Below are 19,940 nucleotides of genomic sequence, written 5' to 3' on the forward strand. Positions count from 1 at the left end.
GATAATTAAAACAAGAAAAAAAAAAAAAACACCAAAAAGCAAACCCTCACAAAACAGCTCAAGTTTACAGAATACGCAAGCTGAACAGAAACCAAACTGTTATGGCCTAAAGCCAAAACAAGGCATTTGGGGATAATGTGTTCAAGTGATACCCAAGGTAAACATACGCCCTTGTTTTCAAGTGCTTTTTTTCCAGTACTTCTGGGGTGTTTTGATGATGGGGTTTTTTTTCTAAGTAATCAACACATTAGTCAAAACCACTTCTGTCACTAAACTGCCCTACAGTTTAGCCACTGAAATCATTTCACAATGTGATAAATCAAGTTAGTGGAAATGTTAGAGCAAAATTGTATTCACAACATCAGCAGGTTCGGAAACAGAAGTCTAAAAGTTTAGTCTTGCAGTGAAATACACAATTTCTAAGCAATCTCAAATTCACAAGAGTTAGCCAGTCTCTACTATTATGCTGTAGTAGACTTCAGTTTGCAGCTGTCATCCCAAATAATTCCTAAGAGTCCTAAAAAAAAAATTGAAACTGTTGGTGCATGGTATCACAAATTCTTGCTGATAATGAAGAGGTTTGGATATGGAAGCTGCAGAGATACTGGAAAGGAGAACAAGCAATTAAAACACTTGCCTCTGAGCCTCCTGAGGTTTGTGATAACAACTACAAACATCTGGGACTTTTGAGGCGGAGGCAGGTGAGCTAGTTCTCTCTCTCTCCAGCGTCTATTTTCTTATCTTGTAGGGGAAGAGTGGCCTCAGATCACTCCTTTCTTACTTAGCCCAAACACAGATTTCTTAACCCAATTCACAAATTTAAGAGCTACAGACTCCCTTTACTCTCAGATTTAACATAGCATACTTTCCAAGGCCAGTTTCACCTTTAGCTAACCAAGTTCAACTGCATGAAAACCTGTCCTTTCATTAGGTTAAATTTAATGGAAAACCAGCATGGAAATTTCTATTCATTGAGGTACAATCATCAGTTATATTACTGGCAACATAATACAACAACTTCCAAGTTTAAAACAAGAAACTGTTTGCTATGGCAAGAGCTATACTCATACTTTGGCTCGTCTACAATCACTGAAGAAAACCATGAGACAACTGAAGATCAGCATCTATTACCAGTTTAAATGTACTTAGATGAAAAACTGATATGAATATGCACTGTACAAAATTGCAGTTTTTACAGTACTAGAACGAATATTATTTGTTTTCCCCTTCCAATCTAGCCCACTCCCTACCTTTGTTAGTAAAACTATTCAGATGTAATCAATTTCATTTGACTCTCCTGTAATATGTGGTGGAGGGTACTGAACCCATTACTTCATGTATTTCACAGGTGCAGCTACACCAAGGAAAAAAAAAATATATATACACATATAAAAAATCCACTTAAATGTTACCAAACCGCTAAACTACCAAAAAAGGTTCCTGGTGAGGTGATCAATGTCCCAAGCTTGGCAGTGTTCAAAAAGCATCTGGGTGAGGCTCTTAACCTTCTTTAAATTTTGGCCTGCACTGAATTGCTCAGGCGGTTGGATTAGACAATGGTCATAGGTTCCTTCCAACTGAAATAGTCTAATCATCACTAAGCAGCACTCAAGAGAAAAAACCCATGATCTCAAAAGCAGTGGTGCTTTTGAGACTGAAACAAAACACCTCAACACAACATAACACTACTTAAATCAGACAGAATGTACATCTGTGTCAACTTAGGCAAAGTTCACATAAACATACCCAGAAAGCTTTGCACTCAAAACCAGTTCTAAGAACATGTTTTAGTTAGCTTGGTATACACCAACATAAGTACTCAAAACCTTTTTCACAGGGATTACACTAAGACATTTTTAAAGTGAAGAACATGTATCTTTCTCTGCATTTGTTTCCACATCATCTGCATGAAACAAGCCTTCAGCAGGAAAAACCAGCTCTTAAGCACAGGCTAAAAATAATTCTTTTTCTGGTATCTAACACAGTCTCCTTTCCATCTTGAAAAGAAATTTTCTGTTAAGAATATAGACAGGTTTTACTTTTGATGACACACTACAGGAGTGGTGCCAGTTACACACATTTCAAGGTTTAAAGGTCATCAGTACACACTTTCCCAGAACATGACAAGTTGCAAAATGTTATGCACAATTTGGAACCAAAGTAGTACTTGCTAGCAGCCACTCATCTCTGAACACATCTCTCTTCCAAACAACTTTCTGGATCCTATATAGACCAAGATGAACAGAACTGAGACCATTTTTAATCCTGAAACACACAGAAACCAAAAGAGCAACAATCACTGAAGGATGAGAAGTAGCAGAGACCCCTAATCTGCCACTTAGAATTGGGAAGAAAGAGAGAAAAAGCAAGAGTGGGGAGTGTCTCTGTCCCTAGGTGACAAAATATGAATCCCTTCAAGGGTCTGAGCTACTGATGCCGCTGGAGAGGCAAAAAGCCTTAAAAGAAGTCAAAAGAGAAAAGAGATTCCAAATGGGGTTTATTCAAAGTATTACTAGAATTAAAGAGACAACAAGAGTTAGTTCTCTAAAAGCACTTCAAGAAAAAAATTAAAGATCACATCTTCAAAAACTGATTAGTTGTTCTGAGCCTTTTTCAAATTCAAAGGCTTATGGTACTGCATACACAAGACAAATTACGTCAAGAACACTTCTTCATTTTCACACTAGCAGCAAATGACAAACTTGGGAAAAGTTATTTTTAGATACTGCAAACACCTTCATAGATAAAAATTACATTTACAGTGTTAAACTGAATTCTGAAAGAATGGAGAAAAGTAAAATTCATAATTTATTTGGCCTTCAAATGCAGATATATGATACAACTGAACAATCTAATATCTCACTGCTACAGATGGGTAGTGTGCACGCTCTCCTCTGCCACTGCGCCCGGCATATGGTCCCCCACCATTCCTGGTACTAACCCCTGCTCATCTGATTGCACTGTGAATTGACCTACCTTAATGGTCGCTTTTTAAAAAGGTAACATTTAGTAAGTTTAACTGTAATATGGATCAGACTGCAATTTATTCTGTCCTTTATTACAGCACCACCCACACTCTCACTGTACAGTACCTGTTCCAAATACTGCTTAAACATCAACATGTGCTGAACTTTAGAGTATTTGTGTTCAATTATTTTTGCATACAACCAAAAGTGTTCCCAAGGAACACAAACACAAAATGGAAAACTGATTTCTGTAAGTACCATTTCTCAGCAAAGCCTGAACAGAATTTTACAGAAGGAGATGGCACATTTCTAGCTTAAGGATTCTCCTCTGCTGAATTTCAAAGATCCAGTCCGAAGTAGGTGTTTAAAACTGCACAGAAGCTACGAAGGTTTCAAGTGCAAAAGGAATCAGCAATGCCCAATAAAGTATTTATCTTATTCCTCTTTTGCTTTATACATAAAGAGAAGAAACATATTCAGTCATTTCTCTGCTGCAAGTATCAAAACACTGTAGAGCAAAACGTGCTGCTGCTTCCAAAACTGATGCTGCTGCTTCGACACGTGGCTAGCAGGCACCAGAAAAGAGCAGCTGCATTCAGTGTCTCCCTAGGGCCATAACCAAGTTGCCTCACAGCAGACATACTGCAAGCAAACTGAAAAGCTAAATGAAGAGTCAAACACCATATACCAAGATACCCAAACTGGTTTTGTTTAAAGCAAGATTTCGCAGCAGCAGTGCAATGCTTGATGCAAGCTAATTTATTTCATCTCTCAGTTATGATTGAGGCACATGCTCACAACCCAAAACTTAGGCGGCCTTTCAGAGCCTTCACCAGCAATCACAAAGTGTACAAACATCCAGCTGCTGCCATCTCACTTCAGACAAGACTGTAGCCATTTTGAAGGGCATGGCATCTTCTGTCTCTAAATGTTGTGAGATGCTGAGACAAGCACAGCTACTGGAACACTTACGAACAAAACAAATACTTCTGCTACCACACACATCTACACAATGCATAGATCTTTCAAAGTAACTCAGCATCTTGTGGTGCCACAATATCCCATCAGGCACAGCACAGGACCTCTTACCAAGGACAGAGATCCAGAATTATTCAGAGATCAGCCTGGCTATTCCTGTCATCAGCTACAAAACATTAAGTCTCTGGCTTCATACTGTACAACTACTTCCTACTGCAGTACTACAAGATGTTCTGTGTAGTACTCTCCAGAAAGGGGACAGGCAAGAAGCAACCTGCAATTAATGATAATCACTTTCTTCCCATAGTGCCACACAACCAGAAACAACTCAGTCATTTTTTAGCCTTCTCACTGCAATTCAGACTAATGCTACTGACATACTAGAATTTATGACAACTCAGCTCTGCTAAAGCTCTTCAGACTGCGCTGATTATTTGAAGACTCAGAAATCCAAGGTCAAACCACAGAAGCACCCTCCTAGATCTTCCAACAAGTTGAAAGTTCATTAACTACAAGCAACTAAACAATAGCTTAGAAAAGGAGCAGCCAAGATGCCAGTAAATAACTAACATGCAGTCCCAGAGAGTGCAAGTGTTCTTGGAGGCACTGACATGGTGGGGGGAGGGGGAACCACACACCACAGCCACCCAGCACAAGAAAAACCACGAGAAATCTTTCAGACCCAAAAAACCCCTCAGGTTTGTACCAGGAAGACAGTTAACCAACAGAATGTTCTGACTAACATAATACATGAAGTACTCTAAATTTTTTTATCTTTTTGAATAAATATAATTTTACATAATCATTTTATGAGTTAATGAAAAACTTACTACAAAACAGTTCAAAAGGACTAGAACACCTGACTCCCTGATAGAGTTAAAACACACACACAGAACTCTGAACAGATGTGAAACACACCTTGTCTCTCAACAAACAAGGAGAACAAGCAAAATCAGACCCCGACAGGTTGAAAAGCTAATAGACCATGCATTAAAAACAAACACAACTTCAAGGTGCCTGAGTACATAGCCAGGCAACAAACGTAACAGCATGAATACAACTGAGAACCGACATCTGTATCATGGCTCTCAGAATAAGCTACCCTGCTACTCCACTAACTCAGAATAGCAGAGGTGTTTTAAATAGCCCCAGTGCATACACCTTTTCCTTTAGGCTAACTTGAAAATAAAGCACCATTTGACACCAAATAACCCCATTAAGTATCATTTATTAGGTATGTGTAACTTGCTGTTTTTACAACTTCCACCTCATCCGCTGAAGGTTAACAGAAATATAACAGAGTAAGAGACGGCTGGTATGCAAACAAAACCTCAAGAACCTCACTGTTGAGGCAGCTAAGTGTTGCGAGTCAGTATCTCAACCACCAACTTCCTTTCAACGCTCAGCAAAGGCAAGTCACAGCTGTTCTTTTCACAGGAAGTCATAAGCTTACACATTCCTTATGGTCTAAACTGATACCTTACGATGTGACCAACACAGGTTTTAAGTTGTCATAGTTGTTAATACAGTTGCTTGGAGCTGCGTGTAGAGTATAACATGTGATGCAGTAATTACAGGGTTCCATGCCTCTGATCTCACTTGAACATTATGGAGATAATGTTTTGTTTTGGGGGTTTCAGCTTTTTGTTTGCAAATTAAACGCTACCACAAACAAGGTAACAGAAAAATGTATCAGGAATTTGTTCCTAACTTCAAAAGTAGAATTTGAAAATAACAGACGAAAAAAATTTGGTTTATTTAAATAAGCAACATCCTCACAGAACAAGTGATGCAGCATGACCTAGAAAAAGACAGATCAAGAACTGGCTGAGCTGCTGTGGTCAAAGGGTTGTGATCAGCTGGAGAACAGTGGATACTGGAGCAACTCCAGCAGTAATACCTTGTGCCACTGCTGTTCAACATCTTCATTAGTGACTGGTATCACGGGACAGAGCACACCCTCACCAAGTCTGCAGGTGATGCAAAACTGGAAGGAGTGGTTAACGCATCACAGGGTTGTGCTGCCAATGAGAGGGACCTTAAGAGGCTGCAGGAATAGTCCAGCTCAGTGAACTCATGCAGTCAATGCAGGGATGCGCAAAGCCCTGCATCCAAAAGGAATAACCCAGTGTGCCAGTACAGGCTGGGGCCCCACTAGCTAGACAGCTGCCTGACAGAGGAGGACTTGGGAGTCCTGGTGGATGGATGACATTGACCATAAGCAATGGGTATGTCTTTGTGGCAAAGTAGGCCAGCAGCCTCCTTTGGACAGGATGAAGAAGAGCACTGCCAGGAGGCTGAGGGAGACTGCTGTTCCTCTCTGCTCATCAGTGGTGACACACATCTGGAGGTTCATGTCTAGTCCTGAGCTTGCCAGTCTAAGGCAGGCATGGACACATAATGGAGCAAGTCCAACAAAGGTCCCCAAAAATGATTAAGGGAGCAGAGCATCACTCATGAGAGGTTGACAACAGTAAATTGTTCAGCATAGTGTAAGGAGGAGAATTGTTTTATCAGTGTATACAAATACCTGATGACAAGGTGTAAAGATGCAATCAGTCTCAACCTCAGTGTTTCTGAGACAACTTTATCGTTCAGTTACCTAGACCTGCTCAGTCATCTAGAACAGGTTGCCCAGGACTGTCCAGTCAAATTTTACATCCTCTGTACACAACCAGTGCCCATACTCGACCATCCTCAAAGTTGTTTGTTTCTTATAATCATACAGAATTTCATGTTTTAATTTGTGTCCACTGCCTCCCATCTTGTCATTGATCACTGCTGAATCTGGCTTCATTTTCTTCATTCCCTTTCCATCAGGTATTTACACACACTGATGGTCATCCCTTAGGATGTAATAGTGCTTACAGTTATTCCTCCCCAGATGTAGGGCTACTCTTAAAAGTATCCTGTGCAGTAAAAGGTGCAAATTCTTTTCAAACAGACACTTTTTTTACTTCAAGTGTGGTCCAATACTGATACTGGTTGTCCAGAGAGATTTAAGCCTCAACCCTTACAGATACAGAGTCCGACAGTCCTGAGCAATCTGCTCTAGCTGACTGTACTCAAGCAGCAGTATTGGATTAGGTCCCTTGCAGTCTCAACTACCACAGACTTCTAAGATTCAGTGATATGCAAAGCAGGTGCAAGAACATATTAATTACATCCCATTACCATAAATGAAGAAATTTTTAAAAAGTCTTAGTTTTTACTTATTTGACAAAGTTCCTGAACTGTAAATCCTTAAGTTATTCTGTTTTGTGCATATCATGATAGATATGAAGTGTGACACATACCCATCTTCTCCACAATATGTAAAATAACCTTCTTCAGTCACTGCAGAGATGTAGGTAACACCATTATGTCTTGAAGTGAATCTTTCCCACTATTGTACAAGCAACACTGTGGTGATAGTTACATTTTTAATGACAAGTATCTAACACAGTTGACAAAAGTTCACAGTTATATTTAAGTTTCAATTTCAACCCTCATACCAACTGCGGGAAAGCTGTGTTTAAACTAAATGAAAAACAGTACTAAAACTCAGTATCCAATCTAATTACAAAGGTTTTAAAGCACTGTAATGAAATGCCACTACATAGTTTGAACCTACCTTTCTGCAGTAATTTGATCTCTCCATTTTCTTTCTTGATTTCGTTCATTATTTTATGCTTCTTCTTCTCTTTCTGCTTCTTTTCCCTTTCTTTAATTTTTTCTTTGATTTGAGCTGAAATGCAAATATTTTACAACTGAGTAGGAACAAAAAACTAGTTGGGGCATGCACATTTCATAATGCTTTTGCATAAGCTCTATTAAGAGGATAAAAGGAAGAGTTACAAGGAAATCCCAGTGCTTGTAATATGAAAAGATAATATTTACCTGTCGCATAATCAAACCTAAGTTATTTAACTCAAAGGTTTGTTTCTGTTCTGTTAGAACTGTACATAACTCGGTATGTGAGCTGTATACAGTTGATTTTTGCTTACTCCTACTACCCCCTCTGCTCTTATTTTACATCTGTAGTGAGTTTTAATGTCTTGAATGTCAAAGTTACATGTCTTAGGTAAGACTGGAAAAAAAAGTATGGTTTGTATCTTCCTGAGTCCACGTATACAATAGAAATCTCACATAACCATCTTCATAGTCTATCTAAACTGAAACGAAGATGTAATTTGTTAGCTGCAAAATCTTGCACATTAAGTTCTCAGGCTACACTACTACTACAGTGACAGCATTAAGATGCAATTAAAAGACACATGAAACATGATTTATCTGTACAGTAGATACAACATACTGGTGCTTCCCATGCTTGCCTACAAACAGCAACAGCTTACCTGAGCAGTCTCATTAGTCACTTATTTTGTTGTCAAGACACTCCGCTTATAAAAGTCATTGTCATACAAAAGCAAAGCCTTTAGGCATACTTTCTACACGAAAAATACTAGACCCAGAGGAATTCACAATTACATGGAGGAATGTTTTCAAGGCGAGTTCAGCTTGCCTTTTGAGGCCAAGCATTTAGAGAAGTCAGATTTAACTAGGTTTAGATGCGCTGCAGCCAGCACTTCATGCCTAGTTTCTTGGTCTGATGCCAAGTACCTGCTCCAAGAGTTTACTGGGCTTTTTAACCTCCACAGGGAAAGAGGAAATCTGATTTCAAGCCTCTACATAATATTATGCTTCAGAATGCTTTCTCAGTAATACAGCTGAGACAATCCTGATGTTTTATTTAAGGACTTGCATTATAAACCCCACGTGGAAGCAAAGAGAAATCCAATCACTCTTCCTGAAACATTCAGATAATACAGAAGCAGCAGGTATCTTCACTACTAAGAAACTGAGAAATATTCCTCAGAACCAAACAAAGCCTTCAATTCTAGAGGACAATATAAAATGCCTCTTAACCAAACTATTTATGAAGCACAAGAGGTGCAAAGGGTCGACAGCAATCCACATAAATGAATGCTATAACAATAACTCCAGAGCACTCATATCCTTCCTCTCAAGACTCTTTTAGTAAGGCTAAAAAACTTGAACCCCAGCAGTTGCTAGGATGAAGGAAAATTTGGGAAAACCCTGAGAAAGAAAACAGAAACCAAAAAGAGATGGCAATTGAGATACTGATCTCAGTAGACAGACACACTAGCAGTGGGGAGAGAACAGAAACTATGCGGCCACAAAAACAAAGAGTAAAGTAGCTATTCTTAAAGCTGTCCTGCAATAGTTCTAAGCAACTGAAATAATCACACTCAAGAGCAACCTTCTAACTGTTCAATGAGAAGGGATAACAAAGCAGACTCATCTGTATAGCAGACCACAATTCAAACAAGTTTTCTTAAGCAACACAAGCTTGTACTTTCTAGGAAAGGTTAAGCAAACAAATCTTCCTGTCCAGCCTGCTTATCCCCCCAAAAATACCCCCAATTTGTAAATCCCCTGCAACTTAAGGGTACCAAGCGCAAAATAAGTTCGACAACAGGAATTTAAGAAACACTCAAAGCAGACACTCTGCAAGTCGGCAGTAACACTAAGCTTGATTTGTAACCTGCACTGAATCTTTAACTCAGCCAGTAGAATTGTCTTGGGAAAAATCTAGATTTTATCTCAACATTAGCATACTTTTAAGAGGCACACTTGACTTCTGCTATCACTTACAAATCAAAAGAAAGATTGAAGAGTATATACAAATGCTGAGCCTTGTTGAAAGAGGACAAGGCTGAAAGAATCCTTTATTGCAAGCTAATGAATAGCATCACAGGCCGATGACTTCCAGTTTTGTCAGAAGTAACACTTAAGGACAGAGCCAAGCTGAAACCTTTTAAAGAGCCTCTAGTTTATTTTCACATCTAGTAAGCAATTAGCAGAGTCTGTAGTGGAACGTTCCAGACAAAAGAAACAATGGAAGTATCCTGTGACCTCCTCCAGCAGTAGCCACAAGCAATTCATACCTGAAGCAATTGCAAATGCAACGTAAATGCAGCTGAGGAAGGTTTGAAATTAAACTATTTATCTTTTAGAAATCCCAGTACTTTAACAAAACCAGTGTACAATCTGAAGCAAGCAGAGAATAGCTGAGGTTGCCAATTTGTATATATCAATTCTCAGGTTTCCTCCCTCAAAGCCCACTGGACATAAGCAATAGGTGGTAGAGTTCTCCTTAACAAAGCATAAACGCTAAAATAAAGACAACACACAATTGTTTTTAAAAATCTACATCAAAATGCAAGTCACTGCATGGATTAACATTTGTTCCTCATTCTCAATTCAAATGTCCTCAGTCTGAATAAAACTAAGTATTTTCTCGTCTGACTGGTAAAACATCAAGACAATTCTCAAACCAAACTCTGTAGATTATTCTCCTCAGTGATAGATACTCCATTTCACAGCTTACAATGGGATGCAGAGATAAAAATCAAGCACTTTATTTTAAGGTTGAGTTTACCACAAAATCTACTGCAACTGAGCTCTGCTTGCTTTGCAAAGTCAGTACATTTATAGAAGCATCCAACAGTCAGCATAGTTAAACATAATTAAAATACGCCTACAGCACAGATAGCTAACAAGGAAGGGCAAGTGCAATTCTCCATGTAGTCTCCATACTAACTGCTGCCATGCGATGCTGCAAAATAAAGTTTATATAGTTCAGCACAGGCTAGATCTCTTTAGGTCTTTCCAAAATACCACAGTCCAGTACCTCTCAGTGTCTTCTCTATAATAAAGTATCAATCTCCTCCAGCCATAAGTAATTTCAGTCCAAACCTCACTTTCTCAACCAAGAAATATGAAAAGTCTTCACAAAAACCTTGCTTTAAAATCAATGTTAAACAACCAGTAAGTGAGGTTGGCAAGGGAAAACAAGACAAAACTTGTTTTGTTGCACAAGTTAAAATACTTGGAATGTTCTTGTACATCTTTTTTGATGTTTACCAGTAGCAGCTACTACTGATCAAAAGCCTTAAAGGTCACTTGTGTGGCAACAGCATCTTACAGTAATACATGGTAGAGAGATGTTTATACTAACCTATGTCCACAGAATATTCTGCAATTAGCTTTCACCAAAGAAAAATAAGGCATGAGCTGCTGAGGGAATGGGATGAAAGGAGTCCCCAGGGAAATAAGGTAACCAAAGCGGTCAGTGATCAGGACAAGAGAACATCAAGTACAGCTATTACCTCCGTATATCACAGCATTCCAATTGCCACTGGAACAGTTTCAATTTTTACAGTGATGAAGAAATGTGCTTCAGAAAAGCAATTAACAAATTTAAGTTTCATATGCTAATAAGATAATTTGAGTTCAAACTAGACACAATTTGACTCAAACAAGGAATGCAAATTTTAATAAAAAGGTCTTTACTCTAGAAAAGCAACACAGATGTACCAGTAACAAGAAGCTAACATCTGACATCCCTAGTCCATAAATGATTGTACTACAGTTCCCTTTTTTTTCCTGTCCTTTTTCAGTAAACAAAGGCACAAGTTAGTCACAGGAACAACTTACCAAATAGTTGCGGTCCATTATTAGACCTCATTCCACAGGGGTGTGGGTATTTTGTTTTGATGTGTTTGTTGGGTGGTGGGTAGGATGGACTTTAACACAAGTCCTGGTCTAAATAAAAGGTTAATAAAAAAGGAACAGGCACAGCATATGTTCTGCAGGAAGTCACAAAAGCATTTACAACAACCCTTTCAAAATTCATCAACATCATATTTCTATCTCTATTTAAGCATATTTACATTTCATTAACTATTTTTCCATTTTAGTAGATTTAAAAAAATGGAATTCCAGCACTATAAACTCCAGTTGTATTTAAGCTGAGTTACTTTCTCTCTCTCCCTTTTAACAAAGTTGTTCTGGTAAGGAATAATCAAAGGTTTAGTCAGGTACCAAACACGAGGGTTTGTCTAACATTTCATCTCTCTGTTGGGGGGGAAGATTGTGGGTGATTGTTTATTATTGGATTAAAAAAAGAAATGAAAGATTCCTTTTGCGTCTGCTCTACTTTGAAAAGAGAGAAAATAACAAATCTTAACATTTGGGAGAGTCAATTGTGATACCATGCATCACATCTGCAGAGACAGAAAATACTTAACAGCCATACAAAATACCAACAAAAAAAGCAATGAAACAAGTCTCTCTGGGCAAACACCAGTTACTCTACTGTAGATTTAAATAAACACTTCATTTTTTCAGCACATTACTTATACCTAAGTCATTAATCTTACTAGCCAAAACCTTAAGCAATGCACTAGCTCTGAACTTGGTCAGAACACAGACGGGTAACTGACATCTGTTTCTACTCTCTATATTGTATTGCGACAGTCAACAGCTGTTTCTCCTTTGCCCAATACTTACTGCTACTGCAATAGCTTCCTTGGGACATTCAACACCCTAAGAAGTCAGTGGTCCTCAAAACATCTTCTTGTTAATTTGATCAATTTCAGGGAGTAGCTCCAAAGAGAAAATTATATATTCAGGTCCCTTCATACTAATCCAAATTTTCCCCAGGTTTAACAGCTACATTAGGAGCAGTTGTGACAAACACTAAGTACTGCACACTACCTTTTCATACACACAAACATTACTGTAGCATGGTAGCCCTCAAGAGTCTTATTGCATCATCACTACTTGTACTACATGCTCCTCCTGCACACAGATTTCCTATTCCTTTACATACCTCTAAACACACTAACCACAAAAAGTTTGAAGTAATTTGTATCCCAGGGTAAAGATGGAAGAACCCTGCATCTTTTCATGAAGGGTTTTCCCCCATCAGAAAGCACTTATGCCTGATATGCTTTTGACAGAGAAATACCTAGAGTAGTGTAATTGGTCACAGACTAAGTAAGAGTTTGTAAATATTCCCTACTAATGTTAAAAAAACTTCTAGTAAGAGTTAGGCACAGCCCTTAGCTTTCAAACTCTACTGCCTGAAGAAAAAAGTCTCTATTTTTCTGAAGTTATTTTTCACTGTTGTTGTGGGTCAAACCTGGCTGTAGGCCAGGTGCACACGAAAGCTGCTCCATCATTCCATTCACTAGCTGCTCTAGTGCCCCTTCCACAGGGTACAGGCCTTCAGGATCAGGCTTCTCCAGTGTAGGTCTCCCACAGGGTCACAAGTTTTGTTGGCAAACCTGCTGCAGCATGAGCTTCCCATGGGATCACAACCTCCTTCAGCTCCATGGGGTCCTCCACAGGCTACAGATGGGTATCTGTTACACCATCAACCTCCATGGGGCGCAGGAGGACAGCCTGCCTCACCATGGTCTTCTTCATAGGCTACAGGGGAATGTCTGCTCCAATGCCTGAAGCACTTCCTCCTCACCTTGATGTCTACAAAGTTGCTCATCTCACATATTCACACTCTTTTTTTCAGCTGCAGTTGCACAGAAGTTCCCCAACCACCTAACTCTGTTATCCCAGAGGCTCTATCACCATCACTGATGGGCTCAGCCTTGGTCAGGAGCAGGTCCATCTTGGAGCTGGCTGGTATTTAGCTCTGTTGGACACAGGCAAAACTTCTAGCAGCTTCTCAAAGTCACCCCTGTAGCCCCCTCCCCTCTGCTACCAAAACCTTGCCATGCAAACCCAGTACAACTCTATTACATAGGTTGAGGCCACACGTATACTTTTTAAAAATACAGAGTTCCACAGGAATAAGTATCCTGTTTGGAAGAAATACGAACACCCAAGGAAGTAAGAGATTTCTAAAAATGTTGGTAACACACTGATGTTTTAGTTCTTGCTGAGCAGTGCTTACACTAAGTTAAGAAATGTTCAGCTTCTCCTAACACCTTGCCAGAAAGGAGGCTGTGGGTGCACAAAGAGTCAGGAGGTGACACAGCCAGGACAGCTGACCCAACTGTCAGGGAACAAAACCAAAAAAAGTCTGTGGGGAGTTGGCCACGACGAATGGCTGGGTGGTGTCTAGCTATCTGCAGGTTAAACCATAACAACAAGTGTCACCACAAAGTCCATATTTTTTTGCTTCAATGTCACATCAACAGTACACCAGTCAGTAAAATGCAGCAACAGCAGTATTTTTTTTTTAAAGTGATATATACAGACAGGAAGAATTCCATTTTGGAGAAGTCTTCCACCTCACCTTCCTAAACGTCACCTGAAGAACATTTTCAGTTTCAGTGAGCCCACATGATTAACTGAATTAACTCTTCAATATGCATACTTCCTCTTTAAACTCAAAAGCTTCTACTTCTTCTGGATGTTGGGTTAATTATGTAAATAAAAAACAGAATATGTGCCATATTTATAAGGTCAACAGCTATTTAAAACTAAAGGCTATAATAGTTTTCTGTTTCTTAACTCCATAGATATCCTCTCACAACAATAGGAGTGTTTTCCTGAGTAGTAAATAACAGATCACAAATCACAGACCACACCATTCAGATGTCAGAAATTTAACCAAATCTTTACCTCTCCTGCAATCTTTTAACAAAGAGGTAAGTTGAGTGCATAGAGAACAAGAGGAAAATGTTCTGTGGGGGACTACATGCAACATGGTCACTGTCACATTGTGACATTCACACCTTCAAGCCAATACAAGGGCTGTAGCGAGTTCATTTCAGCACTAAAAGAGGCAAGCTATACAACCTTGTCAGATGCCAAAAGCTGCAGCTGCTTTGCATCAGTTTCCAGATGGTAACCCACATTAGTAGTCAGCCATAGATTATGTTCAAAGTACTCTGCCTCTCTCGCCTCCCTTTGATTTAAGGGCTGTCACTGCACATCAGGCAAAATATTTACAAACTACCACTAACGGACACCATCAATATGGTTAACACCAACAGTACTGTAACCGAAGGGAAGGGGGAGGAGGAGGGGAGTACGAGAACATCAGTCACAATTCCTTCCATTGGCACTCTCCTCCCGTTACACAAATACCCATAAAAATAAACATGGCTCTTGAGGTTTTATCTGGTTATGCAGACATGAAGTACATTTTATACCACTACATTAACGGTTCTGACACCTGCACTTTATTAAACCACACCAGGTACACTGAAGAGCAGGTTTCCTGATTCAATGAACATGAAGAAACTCATACAGCAAATTCAGAAATAAAAAGTCATGATAGCTTTCTCATTTTGATAACCAGGAAATTCGGCCAACATCCCTTTCAGTAATTGAAGTTTAAAATCCAATATATGACTAAAGAAATTCCCTTACCAGGTGAGAACATTTCCCTAAACATTCCAGTGAATGGGAAGGAAGACAGACCCCCATGAAGAATCAAAACCCTCAGAGGAAATTCAGAGAAAAAAATTAAGATTTAATCTTTGTAGTTCTAAAGGAGAACTTCTACACGCAGAACTGAATGAGCCAAGTTTAAGCTCAAGCACTGAGAAGTTGCATCAGAAATCAGTAGTGGAGAACATGACAGCTGCAAACAAGGCCTTTACAAGATGTTTCAGATCTGATGTTTCAGCCTACTGATCCTGTTTCAACTAAGAGTAAAACAAGTTATTTATTACTCTATTATAGAATTGGTTTCTGCTGCATAAAATTACAGAGCTGGATTCTGGGGTTCAAGGGGGGGGGGGGGGGGGGGGGTGTCGGCTTTTTTGTTCTCAAGCTTAGAAAGTGAAAGATTTTGTTCTGTCTAACAAAGCTTCATGGTTCTTTCATAGCAACAAAAGGAGGCAGAGTCCCTCCAGAGAAATATACCTGCTCCAAATTCATCTCAACATTAGAGTCACTATTGGCTCAAAACTAAACCACATATAAACACAAAACATCCAAAGAGATCTGTTAAGTCCCTCTTTTGCCCCATATACCACACCTAACACACTAAACATTTCTTAGACATGGCTAATTACAGTGGGGAATCTAAAGAGAAATACATGACAGAACTCAGAGTGAACAAAAGGCTTCACAAGCATCAAAATGACTGAAGAATTTAAGGAGTGTGGTGGAGGGGGCCAGAAAAGTGAGTCAAGCCACACAGTAAAAAACAACCCCAAAGGAAATAGAAGTAAACAGAACAAGGAAATATTTAGGAGGAAATAGATAACCTAACTATTAAGATGCACAGTCCCAGCTCTAAAGAAGAAAATTCAAAACTTTCTCCAACTTACTTCGGTAAGTCAGACAATGAAATCCACAACCCACCAGAAGAAAAATTAACTATACAAGCCTGAGAAGTGCAATTTCTTTAAAGCTTGAAACCCAGAAGTGCCATGTAACCTCAGAAGCGACAGAGTCAACAGAAAAACCCGTGGTAAATACCCACCTGAAATATAATATATCCTTCAAAGACAGCAAGAGAAAGAAAAGATGAAAAAAAACCCTAGAAGTAAAAGCAAGAACTATAGTACCATCTTCAGTTTTCTTATTCATAGAGGGGAACCCCCATCTGCAAATTAAAAATACCAGTCTCATTCTGTAATTGCTTGCACACTAGCGTAATCTTGCCAACAAATGTCTCATTGAAAGAAGGGGGAAAAAAAGGAGGAAAGAAACAGCAAGAAAACCAGAAAAGGGAGTTCATGTATCCAGATCACACCTTACAGCAAGTCTATGGCCCAAACAGAAAAAGCTTTAGTCAAGCACAATCTGTTTAAGTGGGGAGTGGCCAAGCTGAGCTTTGCACTGTTAAGAAAATTTCAGCAATGAACTCCTAGAGCAGAATATCAGTTCAATGACTAACCGAATCAGTATACTCATAGCCTGGAACAGCAGTCATTTCCATCAGATTCACACCACGTTTCAAAACAAAAACAGTAGCACAACTTCTAATTCCACTATCAGAATCTACATGACGGGTGAAATTGAAGCTTATTTCAAACAGCCTAAGTCTACTCTCTGGAAGATAAATCATGCATATGGCAAAGTGTTCTTCCAGGTTCTCCTCATGCTAGATCATAACCTCAGAAGGATTCGCTTCTCTTCATTTGTTTAACTGAATCACAAGCTGCAACCAGGCCTTGAAATTCTGCAACTTAAAAGTCTTTCCAATGAATTAGAAGACCACAGAAATCTATAAATGAAGGCTTGTTCAAGGAAGAAAAACCAAAAAAATTTAAGAGCTTTAATCACATCATAAAATAGATTATAGCTGAGGTTTAACAACTTCGCATCACTTAGGAAAGGAAGGTGCCTCAAAAGCAGCCTCTCTTACCTAGTAATCACTACTGCAAGCACAGGGCAAACGTCAGGTCCTATAATTAGCTTTTCTGAATGGCAGATGAAAAAAAAATCTTCTCAATTTCTCCCTCAGTGTCAAAATCCTTTACCATCACCACCACAATAATTAAACTAGAATTAGGAAAATGCTATCAGTACTACTCAAAGTCCCAGGATAACAGTTTTCCAAGTTAAGATCTCACATTCATTCACTGCACACCACTATACACCCTGACTCCCAGTATTATCTTGTCTACACCATGCCCAGCAATCCCATGAGACAGATTTTGTCATTCTTCCCTTTAATCCCCCTAGCTTCGTTCCTCATTTTCTCCACTACTGAGGTGTGTGTAGGCCCTCCCCCACCATGACAAAGACTCTCCTCTGAATGTGGTAACTACTATATGTAGCAGAGCACGCACACAGCTCACTGGTTAGAAACACAACTCCTCCCAGTTCATAGACCCTTATCAGCACAAAGTTCAATACGGAATTCCGCTCCATCCCATGTGCCCACGTGCAACACAACCCCACCTTGGCTGCAAAGAAGACGGAGTTTCTCCATCTTCAGAGCCTCAAAATGATCAAGGATATCTCACGCATTCCACCTGCTTAGTTTTTAATAATTTTTGCCTTTTAGACACTTCTGCACCCCTGATCTCCTCAGCTGCACAATTTTCTTTCTGGCAGATACACCACCAGTATGTGTATCAGTTCTGAAGGCTACGAGATAAAGAAATCAAATGTGTTAATTCCATGCTGCTGCTCGTTTTCCATAGCACCAAAAGAAAGCAAAATGGTTGTCTAACTGCAGACTCCAGGGAAAGGAGACTGCCCTTGTCTGCATTAGGTAGAAAGGTAGGAATACTACCAGCTGCACATAGGACAGCTTTTACAAACTCATCTCATTACATCTAGAGATGTATATTTTATTTCAAATTTCCCCCTACACATTCTGTGTGTGCAAGCCTCTCTCATTTTTTTCTCTTATACAAAAGACTCTAAATTCACCCTGACATAGGCTGCTTACATCTTTCACTCTCCTTCCATCCCACCCTTCCTCTAGCCTTCCTTGCCTTTTCTACAGCACCTATGAGTCTTTCATCTTAAAACATGAGAATCACCTCCCTCTTCTATATCAATATTCCAAATTCACTCATTCCACATTCCTTCACTGCTACAACATTCTAGTCTATGCCATAGTCCGAGCAATCCCAACACACAAATTCTTCCTATTCCACCTCCACACCCTACTGTATCAGTTTCCCTCTATACTCAGGATTCTACATGCCCCCCATCATTCTTTTCTCACTGCATCATAACCACATTTCTCCTTTCTACTCTGAAAAGTAAATTATTCACAGGATTAACAGCACAAACCTGTTCTTTAATCTACAGTCCAATGCAGAACCACGTTTAAATAAAGGCTGGCTGCTCTCAGCAGAAGACTCAGTGCATCCCTCACCTACTTACAGCCTTCTCTACAAAAATATACAGCTTAATGAGTGTAAAGGTTTTAATTTATAGAGGAAAATACACCACAAAAATCTAGCTATAGAAACTACTTCCTCTAAACAGAAATCTGGAGACCCCGAAGCCATGCAAGCATAGTTTGCCTTGGAAAAATCTTCTTTGTTGCCTGTGCTTAGGTTTCCAATAAATAAAGGAGAGGTAAAAAGATCTGTTCTGAGCAAACAGCAACTAAAAATTCAAGTACTTGTGCCTTCCAGTACATAAATTCTAAGAAAATATCCTTTCCAGACACAACATGCAGAATCTCCTCTTTAAAGATAAATAAGTGCTTCCAAGGGTTCAATGAACAATTATTCAGCTGGCACCATCAGTATCATCACTTCTTTTACCAATGTGCAGAAAAGAGGACTTCATCCTGTTGTAGTAACATTTTTCTCAGATTTACTAACATGATTGTTTAACATTGGTAGGACACAATAACGACATTCACTCAGATTGTCCTAATTGCCACAGCTTTGCTAGAAAGGTATTACGTGAATTTCTTAGCAGTTATCATTGAAAACAAGAAGGCTCCACCAATATAAAACATTTACTGAGTATCATTTATGAAGACTTAAGTCATCCATTGGACACAAACAAAAACAATTTTTCCAAAATTAAATACTTGAAAGCCCTGAAGTAAAATGCTTAAAGCCAACTTGTACACCCGCAGTCAAGACCCTACTAATAAAATGATACGTGCAAACTGTCTACACCTAAAAGAACAAGTACTTAAAAAAATAGCCAAAGGTAAGAGAACCTGATGCTAAAATACTAGTGGAATTTAGTGGAAAATGCAGTAAGACAGTCAGACAGTGTAATCAATAGACAAAAAGGCATATGATATTAGTAATTATTCTCTACAAGCTTGGCTCATCATGCAAGTAGAGCTATAGACCACAATCAAAGTAACTTAAGCCTGCATAACAACTATAACTTATCTTTCTTTGGAAAAAAGGAAAACTTGCTTAAACTAGGTAATGGAGTATTTCAAGTCCTCTGTGTTTCAGTGTAACTGCAAAAGCATTAACATCTAGTTTAAGGTCAATGGAGACTGTGAAAGCATACACTGCAAATGAAAGGATATATTCTTGAGTTACCTTCATATACTTATGTATTATCTTTTATTTCCTATCTACTAATGATCACAGTCAGCAAGAACCTAAGCAACAACTCAGCCTAATATCTTGTCTTACCTAGTATAGCCATTTTTGTCCAGCCCCACTAATATACTAATCCAGCACTCCTCCCTTAATCCTGAAGGCCTTGAACATTTCTTGGAAGATTCCAGCCCAATGATCTTCACAAAATAAAGCAAACCTGAACCAGCAACTAAATGAG

General features: G+C 39.1%; 1 protein-coding gene across 1 annotated transcript in view; it reads right to left on the reverse strand.

The window, feature by feature from the left end:
* RSBN1L (round spermatid basic protein 1 like) overlaps positions 1 to 19,940 on the reverse strand; it is a 43,301-nt gene that overhangs the window by 21,999 nt on the left and 1,362 nt on the right. The window contains exon 2 of the mRNA XM_084272801.1: positions 7,558 to 7,671. Within this exon, the coding sequence (XP_084128927.1) occupies positions 7,558 to 7,671 (114 nt within the window). The remainder of the gene's footprint in view (positions 1 to 7,557; positions 7,672 to 19,940) is intronic.

Source organism: Gallinula chloropus, assembly GCF_964237585.1.
Source record: "Gallinula chloropus genome assembly, chromosome: 1".
Classification (NCBI taxonomy): domain Eukaryota; kingdom Metazoa; phylum Chordata; class Aves; order Gruiformes; family Rallidae; genus Gallinula; species Gallinula chloropus.